Source organism: Leucoraja erinacea, chromosome 8, assembly GCF_028641065.1.
Source record: "Leucoraja erinacea ecotype New England chromosome 8, Leri_hhj_1, whole genome shotgun sequence".
Lineage (NCBI taxonomy): Eukaryota > Metazoa > Chordata > Chondrichthyes > Rajiformes > Rajidae > Leucoraja > Leucoraja erinaceus.
In genome coordinates, this window is record NC_073384.1 from 23,169,553 (window position 1) to 23,188,530 (window position 18,978).

The 18,978-nt window shown below is 39.4% G+C and overlaps 1 protein-coding gene across 4 annotated transcripts in view; it reads left to right on the forward strand.

Moving 5' to 3' along the window:
* Positions 1–18,978, forward strand: part of LOC129699434 (kinesin-like protein KIF13B) — a 181,054-nt gene that overhangs the window by 129,707 nt on the left and 32,369 nt on the right. For all 4 annotated transcript variants that reach the window (XM_055639207.1, XM_055639209.1, XM_055639208.1 and 1 more), the window contains exons 19-28: positions 5,145–5,291; positions 8,281–8,430; positions 9,821–9,961; positions 10,480–10,653; positions 11,518–11,675; positions 12,139–12,271; positions 14,054–14,200; positions 14,626–14,655; positions 16,794–16,893; positions 18,112–18,238. In XM_055639207.1, coding sequence (XP_055495182.1) covers positions 5,145–5,291; positions 8,281–8,430; positions 9,821–9,961; positions 10,480–10,653; positions 11,518–11,675; positions 12,139–12,271; positions 14,054–14,200; positions 14,626–14,655; positions 16,794–16,893; positions 18,112–18,238 — 1,307 coding nt within the window. The remainder of the gene's footprint in view (positions 1–5,144; positions 5,292–8,280; positions 8,431–9,820; positions 9,962–10,479; positions 10,654–11,517; positions 11,676–12,138; positions 12,272–14,053; positions 14,201–14,625; positions 14,656–16,793; positions 16,894–18,111; positions 18,239–18,978) is intronic.

Genomic DNA, 18,978 nt, shown 5'->3' on the forward strand with positions numbered 1-18,978 from the left:
TATACCAAATTTGGGAACATCTTAGGCGTCAGCACCCTGGTAGTGCAACGGAATAGTCTCATCCTGGGAGAACCACCTTGGTGATCATGGCGTCTCGCCTGCCAGGTGAGTATGATCCGTGGAAAACGAGCAAAGGCGGTAACATCTTGACCCTCTGTTAGGAGCTTCAGAATTTGCTGCTTTTAGCTCTTGTCTGCGAGTCTGCTGACCCAGCTGCCTGCGGATTTGCCTCTAGAAAGGCCTGCTCCTGCAGGGCTTTGTTGGGAAGATGGTCGCGTGGAGGAGCCATGTAGTGGCCCACGACACCCAGTAGCTCTTCCTGATCCTTCTCCCCTGGCATACTGCTGTTCTCGTCCGCCTGCCCAGCGTTTAAGCCAGCCCAGCCCTGGCCTCCTTAGCTAGCCTCAAAAGAGGGAGCAAAAGGGTGTGCTATAAATTGGAGGAGGCATAGCTCAAACTCCGCTGTTGCATCAATCCCTCGTCAAGGGAGATGGCTAGTGCAATAGCACTGGGGTAGGAGTGTCAGCTCCCTTGGCATTCAGCCAGTGCCCCTTTATTCCTGGAGGTTTTGAACTACATGACCTCCTCTGGCTTGGGGAGACAGACATACTTATTTTTGCTGTCTCCAACCTGTTCCAGTTTTGGAGGAAGTTGGCTCCTGTAGAACCTGTTAAATTGGTAAGATTTTTGTCTTACCTGTATGTAGAGGCTGCCTGCCGTTTTTCAGGCGGCATTGTAGCGGTTCCCGGGCGGCGATTCTCCTTGTCAGGAGTCTGCAGGGCTGCCGGTCGGGTTTTTAAATTTCCCGCCGATCCGCTGCTGTTCACCAAACAGCTGTTCAGCGGACCGGCATCAGCGCAGCTCTCTGCAGCGGTCCGCAGCCTGTGCGGTCCCGTTTGCGCCTTTCCCCCTCCACTGTCGGCTCCTTCGCTGGAGTCAAACGGGGGCCGCTTCCTCTGCTGCTTTGCTCCCCCTGGAGCAAAAAACCACAAGGCCCGATTAAGGTAAGTACTTACCTCACGTCCTTGGATGCGGGAGCTGCCGACTCCCGCTGGCCGCTTGTTGCACAGCTGTGCGATAATGCCGCACATGCGCACTGGGCTGGGATCTTCACGGAATCACTCACGTGACTCCGAAGTAAAATTGGCTACCAAAGCTACCAAATTGGCTACCAAAGACTTTGGGATGTCTTGTGAGGGACAGTTCAAAATATGTGATATGAATGCATGTTAATTAAATTACTGAGAGCTTAAAAATAGCCTGTGGTTAATGACATTTTACTTTGTTCAGTACAGTAACATTAAGCAATATATCCGAAGAACCTATTTTAAAAAATAAAGCTATTTGGATATTCTCACTCATGGATGTTAAGTCGTTGATGATTTGAGGAGGCAACACTGCTCAGAGGGAACAAAACCTTCGAGTTACCTTGCCTCTGCAGGAGGATGCTGACATTGTGAGGGATATTGTGTGAGCAGTGGCATTGTAGTACTTTATCGTAGGGAGGGAAGGTCGGGTTACATCTCAGGGAGAGAAGCTGACGAATGTAGTGGGGAATTATTTGATTAACAGTTGATGAATGATTTGATGTGAATAAGATCCATGAAGAAAGAGCAATTGGCAACAGATGCAGAGCAGGTTCAATGCCCGAGTCAGGAAGCTGGATGTAGGAATGTTACAACATTATGAGATTTTAAAAATCAAGCCTGTAATTTATCCCATCAGATAAAGCATGAAACAAACTTTAATTTGATACCTAATTCACTTTCATATCTTCAGTATTAAAAACATTTTCATACTCGGAAATTAGTATCTTGTTCCCTATTGCTTTTATAAACATATAACAATTACAGCAAGGAAACAGGCCATCTCGACCCTTCTAGTCCGTGCCGAACACGTATTCTCCCCTAGTCCCATACACCTGCGTTCAGACCATAACCCTCCATACCTTTCCCGTCCATATAACTATCCAATTTATTTTTAAATGATAAAAACGAATCTGCTTCCACCACCTTCACTGGAAGCTCATTCCACACAGCCACCACTCTCTGAGTAAAGAAGTCCCCCCTCATGTTACCCCTAAACTTCTGTCCCTTAATTCTCAAGTCATGTCCCCTTGTTTGAATCTTCCCTACTCTCAGTGGGAAAAGCTTATCCACGTCAACTCTGTCTATCCCTCTCATCATTTTAAAGACCTCTATCAAGTCCCCCCTTAACCTTCTGCACTCCAAAGAATAAAGCCCTAACTTGTTCAACCTTTCTCTGTAACTTAGTTGCTGAAACCCAGGCAACATTCTCGTAAATCTCCTCTGTACTCTCTCTATTTTGTTGACATCCTTCCTATAATTAGGCGACCAAAATTGTACACCATACTCCAAAATTGGCCTCACCAATGCCTTGTACAATTTTAACATTACATCCCAACTTCTATACTCAATGCTCTGATTTATAAAGACCAGCACACCAAAAGCTTTCTTTACCACCCTATCTACATGAGATTCCACTTTCAGGGAACTGTGCACAGTTATTCCCAGATCCCTCTGTTCACCTGCATTCTTCAATTCCCTCCTTGCTTTTCCATTGACTTAACACAAAAGCTGTGATCGAGGACAGTCAAAAGCCCATAACTTTCTTAAAACTTAAGAGAACAGAATGAAATTTTCAGTTATTATAGATTGAAGCATTCTGAAACAAATATGAAACATCTTACTTGGATGACCTGCAATTAAAGCACATAATTAGTTAGTTACCTAATTGTAGCTAATTACAAAATTGACCGTTGTGACGGAAATTGTAATAAACACCGAGACTACCTTGAAAATTCAAAAATGTGATATTCTCAAGATCAGAACTTTTTTTTTTCACTTAAGTTTTTATTGATTTTTCACAGAGATATATGCAAAACAGTGCAACACCATCACCATAAATAAAACAAAATAAGAAAAGCAACAATCAAAATAAATAAATAAATAGGGGGGGAAGCCAAAAAACAAAAAGTAAATAAATAAAAAATTGGAATGAGAGCGTGTGGTACACTTATCAAATTTAAAAAAAAAATCACATTTATTAGTTATCTGGAGATATTTCCATATTAACACAAACATACCAACTAGTTCTATATAACACAATCTTCCCATATCTAGCTCGGCATTTATCTAGTTGGTGTCATGGCTCAAATAAACGGTCCATTTTTCCCAGATCTTCTCAAATGAATTCTCCTTGACTCTCAAGAAATATGTCAGTTTCTCCATAGTAAAGATGTCTCGCACAATTTCTAGCCACTGTTCCTGTTTTGAACTTTAATATTATGGTATTATATGCTGTAAGTCTGTAACAGACAGGTAAAGAAATTACAATTTCTAGCAAAAGTCTTTATGAAGATCAGTTGCTAGGTGGTACATTGGCATATCATAATCAGTAGCACCATCATACTCCTCGGATTGTAACCAATAAGAAACTGTACACCTTGTTTTTCCTCAACTTTTCAATTTTTGCATTGTAAACTACAGGTTTTTGCTCTTCAAACCACGCATGACATGCCTTTCTGCCCACTACTTTCCCATTAAGAATGTCCTGTAGATCATCACATTTGGAGTAGTCCAAATTCGGATAATCTCTGTGAATGTTGTCTAAATCTTTCTCTTTTGCTGGGCAATTGGATTGACAATTTTGCATCTCTTCTTCGGAGACATCTGTTTAAAATGTAACAATAAAAAAAACACTGAACAGCATTAACAGAAACAAGTTATTATTTGCAGTTCTAGCAAAAAAAGGTAGAATAGAAAAAGTTAAACGGCAAAATAAATAGTAAATACCCAACAAAAAAAAATCATTCATCAGTTTCATCTAATCAATTCATCTAAATTCAATTACTAGATCTAAACATCTATCCATTTCTTAAGAAAAGGCTAAAAAAATTTAAATAGCCTAAGTATCCAAATAATTTATATGCCAAATTATATGCCAAATAATTATTTATATGCCAATTCATATGCCAAATGGAAGGAATTTAATGTTTAATTCCCATAAATTAATCCAGAAACATCCACTCTCAAGATAATTAAAATCATTATTTTTTGCACATTACATCTGACTAAAACTGTGCTGTGGATATTTAGTATGAAAATATTGATCATGGATAGACAATCACAAAATATAGATGATTTAGATGTTCCTATGACCCGATTGTGCAAAAAAAAAAGTATTTGATTATCTTGAGAGTGGATGTTTCTGGAATGTGATCGATTGGAATGTTGCCGTTGCCATAAATTTTAAGCCCACGTTGGCAGGCAAGACACGGCCAATTCGTAAAATGCCTAAATTTTTTTTTCGCATCGTAAGATTAAAATGAAGCCACACCAAAAAGCAAGATAACATATTAAATAAACGACATACCTTTTGTTTTGTTCTGCACTTGTTATCCGTGATGTTGAAGGCGTCAGAAGTTGCGTTTAACTTCAATGCAGCGATTAAATCGTCCAGCAATTAAAAAAAACAAAAAACGGGAACGGAAGCCCGAACAATTTTTCTTCATCAGCTATCAGCCCGAGGAACTCCCTCTCCGACAACCAATACAAACCTGCAGTTTAATCCTGCCCCCCCCCCACCAAAGCCTCCAGAATCGCACGCACAAGCAGTGGCAGATCTGTAGCGCCGCTGATGGTAGGTTTTGTAACAACGCTACTGGATGTTTGAAAAGGAGATTGGACAGATTTTTGCCTGTAGGATTGGATGCCAGCATAGCTTGAATGGGGAATGGTCACCTTCATGTTATTATAATATGGTCTTTAAGTCTTGTGTTGTACCAGATGAATTTCCCACGATATATCCACGGACTCCTATGGCCTCCTCCTTGTTACAAACATTCTGCGAGTTTGAAAACTTCGGAGAATTTGTGAATAACTCAGGAGAATTCGTGAATAACTCGGGGAAAGTGGGACAGGCCCTTTAGTCCTTCAAAGAAATGCTTGAAGGCTCCTCAGTGGTCTTTTTTAATGTTCTGTTTCATTTCAATTGTCAGACTCTGTACTAGAGAACTAAACCAGAACAGAATTCTTCTTTATGTTGCTTAAATTGGGCAAGATAAATGAAATTTCAGCATGTTAGTTTTGTACTGCTGCAATAATTTATTTTTTCATCAACAGCGAGATTCCATTCTGAGTGAACCTGCGATTCAGGTACGGCGAAAAGGCAAAGGCAAACAGATCTGGTCACTGGAGAAACTTGAAAACCGGCTAATTGATATGCGTGAGCTTTACCAGGAATGGAAAGACTGTGATGAGGACAATCCCGTAAGCAGAAAATTTGTACTTGTTTTACTTTGGAATGTGGGAATGCATAGGCTGCTGCCACTATGAGGGATACTGTGTGAATAGAGACATTGTAACACTTTATTGCAGTGAGGAAAGGTTTGGTTAGATCTCGGGAGAAAAGATGAAGAATGAAATGGGGAATTATATAATTAACGAAGGACTAACCCCAAAACATGTCAGGGAGGCTTTCTGATCTTATCTTGCCTTATAACCATATAACCATATAACAATTACAGCACGGAAACAGGCCATCTCGGCCCTACAAGTCCGTGCCGAACAACTTTTTTTCCCCTTAGTCCCACCTGCCTGCACTCATACCATAACCCTCCATTCCCTTCTCATCCATATGCCTAACCAATTTATTTTTAAATGATACCAATGAACCTGCCTCCACCACTTCCACTGGAAGCTCATTCCACACCACTACCACTCTCTGAGTAAAGAAGTTCCCCCTCATATTACCCCTAAACTTCTGTCTCTTAATTCTGAAGTCATGTCCTCTTGTTTGAATCTTTCCTATTCTCAAAGGGAAAAGCTTGTCCACATCAACTCTGTCTATCCCTCTCATCATTTTAAAGACCTCTTATCAAGTCCCCCCCTTAACCTTCTGCGCTCCAGAGAATAAAGACCTAACTTATTCAACCTATCTCTGTATGGGATGGGGGGGGGGGGGGGGTTATTTTTTGCCATTTGCCATACTTCTGTGCAATTGCAGATCCAGAGAAATATAGTTGACATAAAAAACTATCGCTTTCTTAACAGCGAATGGAAATGGACAATAAATGCTCGCCTGTCCATGCTTCTTGCATCCCATGTAGGAATGAAAAGAATCAGCATGTTTCTTTTGAATCTCCAGCCAAGCCTAGTGTCCAGATTTAAAATTAATCCCTTTTGAAGTTGTTAAATGTGAACTAAATGTTCTCCTGCCTTGCTCAACTTAGTGTAAATTTAAAAAAAAATTGAAGCATTACCATTGTGTAAAGGATCCTGAAGAACCATATGGCGATGCTGCATGTGAAATTTCCATGTCGGTTTTATGCAACATCGCCTGAGATGTCAATTTAGGTATCTTAATTTCACTCTTCCCTTGTTTTAAGCAGTTGAGAGAGCAAAGACCAAACTCAAAGTGAAAACCAGGTAAAAGGGTGGTTCAGTGCGCAACTAAAAACAGATTGGTAGGTTAATTGGCTGTTGTAAGTTGTGTCTCGTGTGGAGGTGAGTAGTAGCGTCTGGGGGAGGGTTTCCATGCTGATTGACTCTTGTTAGTTCATCCATTCCAAGGCTTAATTTCTTTATCAAATTCGTTGAGACTTCGCTGGCCTCTTGTATTTGTGAAAGGAATAATTTATGTTCCCAGTTTTAGGTAATAATACAAAAGTTTACAAAATTTGAACTGCTTCATGTAAGGTTGAAAGTTTAATGGTCACTAAAGGCAAGGCAAGGCAAGGCAAGTTTATTTGTATAGCACCTTCCAACAACAATGTAATTCAAAGTGCTTTACATAAAACATTATAAGCATTGGAAAGAAACACATATGAAATGACATTTAGATGTAAAACGATTATTAGATTATTCAGATAAAATAATTACAAAATTAAAAGCAATCAAATAAAATATTTAAAATAGAATAAAACCAGGAATAGAAGTTACGGTGCAATATAGGTAATTAATAAATTGTAATGTTTACTGAAAGGCAGCGGCAAACAGAAAAGTCTTCAGTCTAGATTTAAAAGAGCTGAGAGTTGCAGCAGACCTGCAGTTTTCTGGCAGTTTGTTCCAGATATGTGGTGCATAATACTAAAGCATTAATCTGTTTCCTAATTAATTTATTAAGAATGGAAAGTAGTTTTAATGTTGAATCCAAACTCTCCTCTGATAATCCACCAATATCTTTGTAATGAATTGCTCTAATGATATGAGAATTTTTTTGATTGGCCAATTTGCATTGTAGAATTTGAACTCACAACCGCGTAACTTGGAGGAAGGTGTGTACCAGTTGAACCAGCTGTCAAACTGTGGTGGAAGGAGGGAAGGGTCTCTTTTGTCTCTTTGTCCCATAGAAAGAAACCTTTAAGGGTAGCTTGCGGACAATTTGAACATCCCAGGCAAAAAATCGAATTCTGAAGAAGGGTCTCGACCTGAAACGTCATCCATTCCTTCTCTCCAGGGATGCTGCCTATCCCGCTGAGTTACTCCAGCATTTTGTGTGTATCTTCTATTTAGATGCTCCTTGTATATTTGACAGCAGCTTGAGATAAATTAGCATTCTTCAATAATGTATTGACAAAGCTGTAATTCCAAACTCTTTTTCTCTCCAAGCTTTCCTGGAGAGAAATTTCACAGCAGTTGCTGTGAAATTGAAGGCTGTGATGTGTATTTCTATTTTATGACAACTTATCAGGCTTTGAACCAAATGTTGTGTCTTCTATTCACATCTGTGTTCATGGTTGTGCCTATTCATTTACTTCTGGTATCGACCATCTGCTGAAGATTGTGAGCTATAATTTCCCATATTGGTAGAGCCCACATTGCATCATGAAGTTATTTCCAAGGAATTATGGAAAATAATATGAGCCAAAATTATTTACTTCCTAAATCGCTCCTTCTCTGGCTTTTTGCTCCTTAAAGTGTTTTGTAGAGTTTGGTCAACAGTCTAATTTTTCTCATTGTGTGTGTGTGTGTCTGATTTTGAGGTATATTTCTTCTGTGAAGTGCATTGGGATGTTTTATTACATGAAAGGAATTATGTAAATACATATTGCACTTCTGTGCGTAGAGAATGTTGGGATTACACAGGTCACTCAATATTTCTTCTTATTTCAGATTTGCACATAATAGCTTTTTTTGTTACACATACAAGGCATTAACGATTCCAAATATAATTGTTGATCATATTCAGCTGGTGGAAGGAATCAGTTAACTGTGTTCATGGACTGTTGGGTAACTGATTTTGTATGCATTTTTGCAGATGATGCGGTCTTACTTCAAGCGAGCTGACCCATTCTTCGACGAACAGGAAAACCACAGTTTGATCGGGGTTGCAAACGTATTCTTGGAGTTGCTGTTTCACGATGTCAAATTACAATATGCAGTACCCATAATTAATCAGAAGGGGGAGGTAGGTAACGTGCAGATGTCATTGGAAACTATTGTTAGTTCATTTTCTACAGGGATTCCACCTGGTGTTGAGTCTTAAAATGTTAATGGCAATGAGAATCTGTTGATTGCAGTGTGATGAAATGCTCTCCTTTTATGGAACTGGTATAGGAATGGGTCCTTCGGCCCCCCATGTTTGTATCGACCATTATGCCAATCTAAACTAATGCCATCTGAATGCACGTGGTCTGCAGCCCTCTTTTCCCTGCCTGTTCATGTGTCTAAATGCCTCTAAAACATTGTCATAATGTTTGCTTCCACCACCTCCCCTGGCAATATGTTGCAAATACCTACCACTCTGGGTAAAACAAAAGTGCTTGCCTCACAAATCTCCTTAAATATTTCCACCTCATCTTAAAGCTATGTCCTCTCATTTTTGAAATTTCCACCAAGATTTCTATTCCAGTGTAGAGATACCAGCATTATAAAAAGCCACTAAACTTATGGACATAGAAGTAGGCGGGCCTGTTTCTATGCTGTACAACTGTAACTCCAGATTAGGCAATTGGAAGGAAGTTGGTACCTGAAAAGATAAGGTGGTATTTCAGACTAAAGTCCTTCGCCAGACAGTGGGCCTTGCCCAAAATATTATTCAAACTATCCTTTTGAAATGGCAACTGGCCTATTGTGTACTTAATTTTCACATCAAGTTTTCACCATGAGTTGTGTTGCCTATTTATATCAGTGGATCATTTTGTTACATTTTGAATTGGAGTGCCGTTTTATTTTTAGCCTGGTATACATTTTTACAGTTAAATGGAGGAATGGCTTTGGTATCTATTTAGTGTAACTGATGACATGGAGCATTCCAACATGATAACCTCTAGGCCTGCGATCGGAAGTGCTAAAAGCTATCTGCAATGCTATTTTAATCTAGTAACTGATAAATCTACAAAAGTCGTATGACAGTTGCGTACCAGATGCCTGGAAGGAAAGCCAGTATCACTGTGCGGCTTGACTATTCTGATTTCACCCTTACACAAATGTTCATTACTTTTCACGAATGGTTATACTGACGGATAGTCTCTGAATATGGCTATCATCTTGCTATCTTCGCTGCCAGAATGTGGCTATCTTCACTGCCTGAAATTGTCGTGAAGGATTTTGGCTGTTCTTGGTCAACAAGTAGCAGCTTAATTTTTTCTACAGTAGCAGCTCAATTTTTTCTACAGAATTGGATATGTTTTGAGAGAGACTGTTGTTAAACAAAAACAACATGGGCAAGCTCTTAGTTAACGAGGAGAAATTCATCCAAAGTTGCCCTTTTGGTTTGTGAATTGTATGTAAGTTTTAGTGAATGATGAGAGAATTTTGTGGCCGCTGGCTGAGCTGTATTATTTGTCTTTTTTAAGGTTGCAGGACGTCTCCATGTAGAAGTGGTGCGAACAAGTGGTGGCTTCAACGATCACATTGCAGGTGGAGATGATGCATTGGATGACGGAAATGAAAGTGAATTGCAGGAGAAGGAGATGTCACAAAATTTCACCTGCAGAGTACGTGTCACTCAGTGCAGGCTTTCCAGTCTGTGGCTGTAAATCGCTTCTTATGAGACATTGCAGTCTGAAAATTGATTGAGAACTGTATTGTAGGTGAAGCAATTATTACTGCTGTAACAAAATGAAGAACCAGAATAAATTACATTACGGCCACTTGCTCCACTTTGGAAAACTAACTTTGATGATTTGGCAACCCTTATTTAGCCTTAGATTACTTATTAATATTGTCATGGAGGCTGGTCAAGGTGAAAATACAGAGTGTTGTATAGTAAACACACTAGGTTTGCTCAGACAGCGGGGGAAGGCAGAATATAAATAATTCAATCTTGGGTTTATTAAACAGCAACCATTTAGATCTTCACCATTCAGTGGATGAGAGAGTGTGGGCTCTCTGTTCACTTTCTGACAGAAAGATCAAGAAGAAATGTGGATATTGTCTATCCTTTATCTTTGAATAATGTGTGCAGTATAACAGTGAACATCCAAATTTATATGATTATACTTTTCTCCACCAGATAAAAATTCTTCAAGCCACAGGCTTGCCTCGACATTTGTCAAACTTTGTTTTCTGCCAATACACCTTCTGGGAAGTGGCAGAACCAATCATGGTTGCACCAGAGGTGGATCCATCCTCTTCAACCCCTACTGGCAAAGATCCAGAGTGCATGGTTGTTTTTGACCACTGTAAGGTAAGACGCTCATTGGACTCCAATTCACAAAAAAAATTGTTTGAATTTGAGTTTAGTTTGAATTTGAGTTTAGCTTATTGTCACGCGTACCGTGGCATGCCAACCGGTCAGCAGAAAGACCATACATGATTACCATTGTGCCATACAGTGAACAAAATGCATGACAAAGGGAATAACGCGTAGTGCAAGGTAAAGTCCGATCAAAGATAGTCCGAGGGTCTCCAATGAGGTAGGGAGTAGTTCAGGACTGCTCTCCAGTTGTTGTTAGTAAGATTATTTTGCAGTGGATTTTGAAAATCCCACTGATCTATCGATACTTTGCTGGGAAACAGATATGGATTGGAGAGATTTCCTCATATTTACAGTTAATATCAATTGTGATACGTTTGCTTTCTCATACAAAATCTTAATTCTTTGGAGGGTACATATCAGATTCAGATTCAGATTCAATTTCAACAGCGGAAACGATGGGCATCAAAACATTGACGCAGCATCTAGAATGCTGAAATTGCACAGCAACACCGTGACCATCTGGAGGAAATGAGTTGGTGTCTTCAGTGTAATCCTATATTAAATATTGAGCAGCACCAGAAATAGAAGCTTGTCTTTTTCAATTATACTTAAATACCACTAAACTGCTGGCTATTTTTATTCACTTTTTTTTTAACTACATTTGTGATTTTATTTTTTATCAGTTTATCACTGTTAAAAACCCGCTCTGAGTTTAATATTCTCAAATCCTCCACGAGTAAACGTGTGAACTTTTTTTTTGTTCTCAAATCTGAAAAATATCCTTGTGAGAAGTTGTCTGCCCTGTTGCCACATTACATTGATGCATGATTACTTTATGTTGCATCTTATCAGGAATTCTCAGTCAATGTTTCTGAGGATCTGTTGGAATATCTCTCTGAAGGAGCATTGGCATTCCAAGTCTATGGACATAAATCATGTGATCCTCGAAAAACCTATTCCATATGGGACTTGGGAATAATACAAGCCAAAACACGATCCCTGCGGGACAGGTGATTATTTCGGATTTAACTATCAATTTTCATTAGGATGTTGTAAAGTATGATACTGCAATCTAACTACAACTGGTTTCCACTCTTCCCTTGGCATCTACTTGTTCATTATTTTGATATTGGTTTAGTTTTGTCCCTTTCACACTGTCTGCAGCAGTTACTTGTTTTGCTCATCATTTCTCCTTTTCAATTTATTGTTATTGTTCATCAATTGTTCATTTAAAGCCTTTCGAAAAATATCAATTTTATGTCTACTTCAATGTTACACAATTACTTAGAGCAGAAATTTGAATAGTGCCATACCTTATAGTAATCTTCAATTCCTTTACTCGTTTGCTGAAGCTATTTCGCGAAACATTATAAAATCAACCATTATCTGTTTGTGCAGTTAGGCTTTTTCTGTTTTTTTTAATCCATTAATTACCCTTGTAACTTTCTTCTTTAAAAAAAAATGTATTAACAGGTGGAGTGAGGTGATGCGGAAGGTGGAGCTCTGGATCCAGATCTTGGAGCTGAATGAGAATGGGGAGTATGTTCCCGTGGAGGTAACGTCCTCCAAGGATGTTTCCACTGGTGGCATTTTTCAATTACGTCAGGTAATCAATAAATGCTGACCTGCCAGTAATGTCCAGATCTCAAAATTTAAAATAAAAATGTCTACACTGTTCATTGTGCCAGTACAACATCAGATCCCAGACTGTAATGATCTTGTGAAAAGCCTGTAGTTTCCTGATTTTTCTTAGTAGCTCAACCTTTTGGCACCAGGTCTCAAACTTGTGGCTGCTCTTAGCATAGCTATACAACATGGGAACAGGCCCTTCGGCCCAACTCATCCACATTAACCAAGGTGTTTTCTTGAGCTAGTCATATTTGCCTGCAATCGGATTGTATCCCTGTAAATCTTGTGTATGTGTCTAATCATAATTGCACCCTTCTCTACCATGTCCTCAAGCAGCTTGTTCCATATATACATTACCCTCTGAGTGGAAAATGCTTTTCAGGTTCCCTTTTAAATCTTTTCTCTGTCAACTTATACCTGTGCTAGACTCTTCTACCCTGACAAAATGACTGTGACAATCCATTTTGATTATGCCCCTGATTTTGGAAATCTCCATGAGAACACATCTTTGTGTCTCTGTTAATTGCAATGTGTCTCACTACTGTGTGCAAATGTAGCTGATTTGCATTGGATCTCTTGTCTGTTATTGTAATTGGGCAACAAAACATTTTCCAACTCTGAGCTCGAGCACTTAAATCCTTTCCATCTGACGCAACATAAAAAATACTTTTTAACCTTCAGCCCATTTTTATATACATAACTAAAGTTCGCAGTTAAGTATCTGATGTTTTCAGTTGATTCAATTCAAGGTCAGCTTATTGTCACATGTGCCGATTAAGGTACAGTGAAATTTGAGTTACCATACAGCCATACTAAGTGAAAAGCAGCAAGACACACAGCCACATAAAATAAAAGTTAACATAAACATCCACCACAGCGGCTCCCCACATTCCTCACCGTAATGGAAGGTAATAAAGTCCAATCTTCTCTCTCTTTATTCTCCCGCGGTCAGGGCTGTCGAACCATCCACAGTCGGGGCCATCAAAGGTCCCGCAGCCGCCGATCCGAAGCCCTCGCTTCGGGGTGATCGAAACTCCCTCGTTGGGAAGGTTGAAACTCTCTGCGGCTTGGAGCTCCCGAATCGGTCTCTAACCAGGGACCACGGGCTCCACGGTGGACCCAACATTATGGTGCCCTGAAATGGGCGGACGATGTATAAGCACTGCTGCAATTTCTACATGGTGAAACCAAAATGTATAAAAATGACCTTTATTAAAAGCTGACAATGTACACTTTAACCACATGATTTTTTCTAATACAAATCTCAAATTGTGGTGTACAGAGGCAAATAAATAAATGATGGGTCTTTATCCCAAACATTATGGAGGGCACTGTATCCACAAACAGAGCTTAGTCTGTGTAGTGAGCTGTTCATGGTAAGGTAGAAGTGTTGACCTGGCATGCAAGTGGGATAAGAAAAACTGAGCTAATATCATATGAAAATGAAAAATGTTGGTAAAACTAGGCTGGTCAGGATAGGAAACATGTGGAAAGTGAAACAATTAACACTTGTGCTAAGGGACCCTTTGTCAGACCTGAGACAAAGGTAAATACGTTAATCTAGTTAGTCACGAAATGTGAGTGAAACCAAGGAAAATTTCTGAATTATCTTGACTGCAATTTAATTATCCTCTTTATGCCTGATGGTCATACATGGATTTGAAATATGACTGATGGAAAAGTATTGTCTTCTGTCCATGCTTTTGAGAATGAGCAATATTTCCACATTTATAACAATAAGCGAAACTATCCCCTGCAGGGTCAGTCTCGACGTGTGCAAGTGGAGGTGCGGTCAGTGCAAGACTCTGGGACACTGCCTTTGATTGCTGAAGGCGTATTGTCTATTGCTATGGGATGTGTCAAAATGAGACCTGCTCGGACTCAAAAATATCAAGATACCCACTTGGTAAGATCGGTTACTAATGCCAGTAACAATGTTAAATCGATGAGTTCAGGTTGATACAGAAGGGGTATAGAGATTAGTTTTAAAGTTTCATTGTGAAAGCAATTGATTGTCTGCCTTAACAGTACTAAATACATTTAGACCCTGTCGTAGAAAATCTCTGTTTCATAAGTTAGATCTGCTGCTGATTTTGTTCTCGTTTCTGATTCGATTCTAACTGCATTCTGTGAATGTCAAATCTATCCAATATTATGAGCCCAAAAACTGCCAATTCTATTACCAGTAGATATGACATTGCACTTATCTTCCAGCTATGATTTTCAGATACATTGGTTTCATAACTTTATCTTAAATTGCTTATTCAAGTAGTCGTATGCATAACTCAAGTAAATGAGCAATTCTTTGAAATTGTGTTTTGTTTTGAACAGGAAGAAGAGGATGATATGGACAGTTATCAGGTATAGTTTGGTTATTCTTAAATTCAACTTATTGTTGTTTTTATTTCATGCTAACCTTTCTCTCATCTGCCAACTGCATTAGTTATGTGATTCGCAGTTTCCATTAATGCATTCAACATTTGAGTTTAAGGCTGCGTGAAATGTGAAACTTGTTCCTGAAACTTGTATTGAACATCAGTAAAACATTGTAGGAAGCAGAAGATAAATGTGGGAGTTGGGTAGAGAACTAAAGTGAAGGGTGGCTGGATGCTTGGATCACCCTTGTGCACTAAACAGAATTATTCAATCTCTGTTCTTTCCATTCCCATATAAAGGTGACCGCATCCTAACAAGGGAATGTAAAATATTAACTTGAAAGATATCAAAGTAAATTGCTAATCTACTCTGAGTGTGTGAGATTCAAAAATGTCGGAAGATGGTAGGTCATAGTGTCATAGAGTCATACAGTGTGGAAACAGCCCTTTGGCCCAATTTGCCCACACCAGCCAACATTTCCCAGCTACACTAGTCCCATCTGCCTATGTTCATATCCCTCCAAACCTGTTCTATCCATGTACCTCTCTAACTGCTTCTTAAACATTGAGGTATTCCCAGCCTCAATTACCTCCTCTGGCAGCTTATTCCATACACCTACCACCCTTTGCGTGGAAAACAGTTACCCCTCAGATTCCTATTAAATCTTTTCCCCTTATTCAGCCATGATCATATTGAATGGCGGTGCAGGCTCGAAGGGCCAAATGGCCTACTCCTGCACCTATTTTCTATGCTTCTATTCACCTACTCTGAGCAAGAGATTATGCATCAACCCGATCTATTCCTCTCATGATTTTATACGCCTTTATAAGATCACCCCTCATCCTCCTGTGCTCCAGGGAATAGTCCCAGCCTACTCAACCTCTCCCAGAAGCTGTAGTCCTGACAACATCCTCGTAAATCTTCTCCGTACCCTTTCTCTATCGTAGGTAAAGAGGCAAACATTACATTTCCTGCTCTTGCATGGATTGAATGCCTGAAACACACTGCCAAGGGTGGAGGTGGAGGCAGATACAATAGTGGCATTTAAGAGACTTTTGTATGTGCCCATGGACATGCTGGCCATGGAGGGGTGTGGATTATGAGCAGGCAGATGAGAGTTGGTCTTGACATCATGTTTGTCGCTGACATTTTGGGCCGAATGGCCATACTGTTCTTTTTTTTTTATTAAGCGGAATGCAGAAAGTGAATAGGGTTTTTCCCGGGGTATGGGGAAAGCAAAACTAAAGGGCATAATGATAAGGTGAATGGGGAAAGATTTAAAAGTGATACAAGCAACTTTTTTATGGAAAGATGAGAATGTAGATGGCACGGTTAGTGAGTTTGCGAATACCACTAAAATTGGTGGTATAGTGGGCAGTGAAGCAGATTATTTAAGATTACAATGGGATTTTGATCCATATTGTATCATGTTAATCACGATCCAGTTCTTAAACCTAAAAAAGTATTTCCCATAACACGAATATCACTGTACCTTAATTGGTACACGTGTCAATAAAAGACCTTTGAACATTTTGAACCATTATGCCACCAATATTAGTGTTATCCGCAAACTTACCAATCATGCCACCTAAATTTGCATCCAAATTGTTAATATAAATAATGACCAATAGTGGATACGCCACCAATTGCTGTGCACACCATTTGTTACAGGCCTCTCGTCCAAAAATAGATTTAAACCACCACCCGTTAAAACCAATTTTGTATCCAATTGGTGACCTTGCCATGGATCCCATGTGATCTAATCTTCCAGGCTAGCATTGCATGCAGTACCTTGTCAAAGGTTTTGCTAAAGTCGATGTTGACAACATCTACTGTGCTGTTCTCTACCTTCTAGCTCTCCTCTTCAAAAACACTCAATCAAATTCATGATATACGAAGAGAATCAGATTCAATTACTTAATTTATGAGGCATTTAGACTGAATTTTAAATAGGGGAGGCATAGAAAGATATAGTCCCAATGTGGGCATATGGGATTAGTCTAGGTGGGCAAAAAAGTTGGTATGGACATGGTGGAATGGACTGTACTTTCTGTGCTGTACAACTCCATGCCTTTGTTGAAGAGAGGATGAGCATTAACTCGAGTTTTTCCTACTTATTGTAGGAGAGAGATTTGGAGAAGCTTCGTCGGAAGTGGCTCAGTGCATTGACAAAGAGGCAGGAGTACCTTGACAAGCAGCTTCAGAAACTCAATAGTAAACTGAGTAAGCAATTTTTGATAACCTAATAATACTTAATTATAACTTTTCTTACTTGGCAGTCTATCTACTAAATGTTTTGTTTCAGTCAGTCCAATTTGTGCTCTTAGCTCTTAATCCTTCCGCTCTGCGAAGATGAATTCATTTACCAGAAGTCACTGGCGAGGCTACGTATCTGTAAGCTTGAACAGTGTAAGCAAGTTTCTCAATGTATCACACCTGGTTAATGTATTCTTCTTATCCAGTATCCAGACTGTTGGATCGATCAAATAGGTAATTTATTCATAGAATATACTTGCAAGAAAATTCTATAACGTTCTTGAATTTCAAAAGTTTATGAAGTAATTAAACACTCTGATTTACGAAAGATGTTACCTAATTTAACGTGCGTAATGTTGTGAATTTCAGACATAAAAATAGATAATGCTGGAAACTCTTTTTTGACAGTCAGAATCTTTTTCCAATAGTCGTAACCATTTACCCAGAATGGAAAAATCAAATACTAGAGGGCATAGCTTCAAGGCAAGAGGGGCAAAGTTTAAAGGAGATGTGCGGGGCAACTTTTTTTGCACAGAGGTAGTGAGTGCCTGGAACGTGCTGTTGGGAGTGGTGGTTAGGGCATTTAAGAGAATCTTGGAAAGACATATGGGTATTGGGGAATGAAGGGATATGAATTATGTGCAGGTACTGAAGAGATGGTCTTGACATCATGTTTGCCACAAACATTGCGGGCCGAAGGGCTATTCTTATGCTGTACTGATCTATTCTATGAAATGTTCAGCAGGTCAGTCAGGATCTATGAAGAGAGAAACTGAGAATATTTTGGGTGCAATATCTTTCATTAGATTGGAAAAGTTATCAATCAAATGTGTTTTGAGCTGCAAGAAAGGGGGAGGAGTGATGTGCACAAAAAAGAATGTCAGAGATTAAATGAATGGAGAGGGCATGAGAGAGGATGGTGAAGACTTTTTAAATGCAACTGGTCTGATGAGAGATGAATGAGAATAGAAAAGAGAAAAGAAATAAAAAATACTGGAAATGTGAGGACTAAAATATGCTGAAAATATGAAATAAAATGGATTGCAGGAATTACTCAGGCTGGTGGCCTACATGAAGAGGGAAATATTGAATGAATAAAAGGATATTTATCTGAAAGTCTTTAATATTGGCTTGTTGAATGTAATTTTGATGGTGTAACTGATTACAATGTTCTATGTCTCACAGACAAGTCTGAGGATGATGCAGATCGAGAGGCACAGTTGCTGGAGTGGAGATTGACTCTGACAGAAGAGAGGAATGCTGTACTGGTCCCATCAGCTGGGAGTGGAATACCAGGGTCCCCAGCTAAATGGTTTGTCCAAAAAATATTTTCTGAACCCTTTCAAACTTGACAATATCTTTCCTATAACATGGTGCCCAGAACTGAACACAATATTCTAAATGCGACCTCACGAACTGCAACATGACCTCCCAACTTCATCAGACTGATAAGATCTATTTTTGAAGAAGGGTCTCGACCCGAAACATCACCCTTTCCTTCTCTCCACAGTTACTCCAGCTTTTTATTTCTATCTTTGGTTTAAACCAGCATCTGCAGTTCCTTCCTACAGATATCTTCTGGATTATCCTTAATCTTATCTGCAGAGCTATCACTTGTCCTCTTTTTGCCCTTCTGATTTCCTTCTTATGAATGCTCCTCGGTCTGAAGAAAAGTCCTAACCCGAAACGTCACCTATCCATATTCTCCAGGAAGGCTGCCTGACCTTTTGAGTTACTCCAGCATTTTATATCTTTCCTCAATACATCTCCGTTAACTGTCCCAATTTCCCAAGTCTTCATGTCTTTCTCTACAGTATTAGCAGTGGAGAAATACTCATTGAGAACCTTGCTCATCTCCTGTGGCTCCTCACATACATGACCACATTGGTTTCTCTGGGTCCCTATTCTTTCTCTTTCCATCTCTAGTTATCCTCTTTCCTTTAATGTACTTTGCACAAAATATCTTTGGATTCTCCATAATCTTGTATGCCGGAGATATCCCTTTTGCCCATATGATTTCCTTTTTATGTATCTTCCTAAGTCCTTTAACTT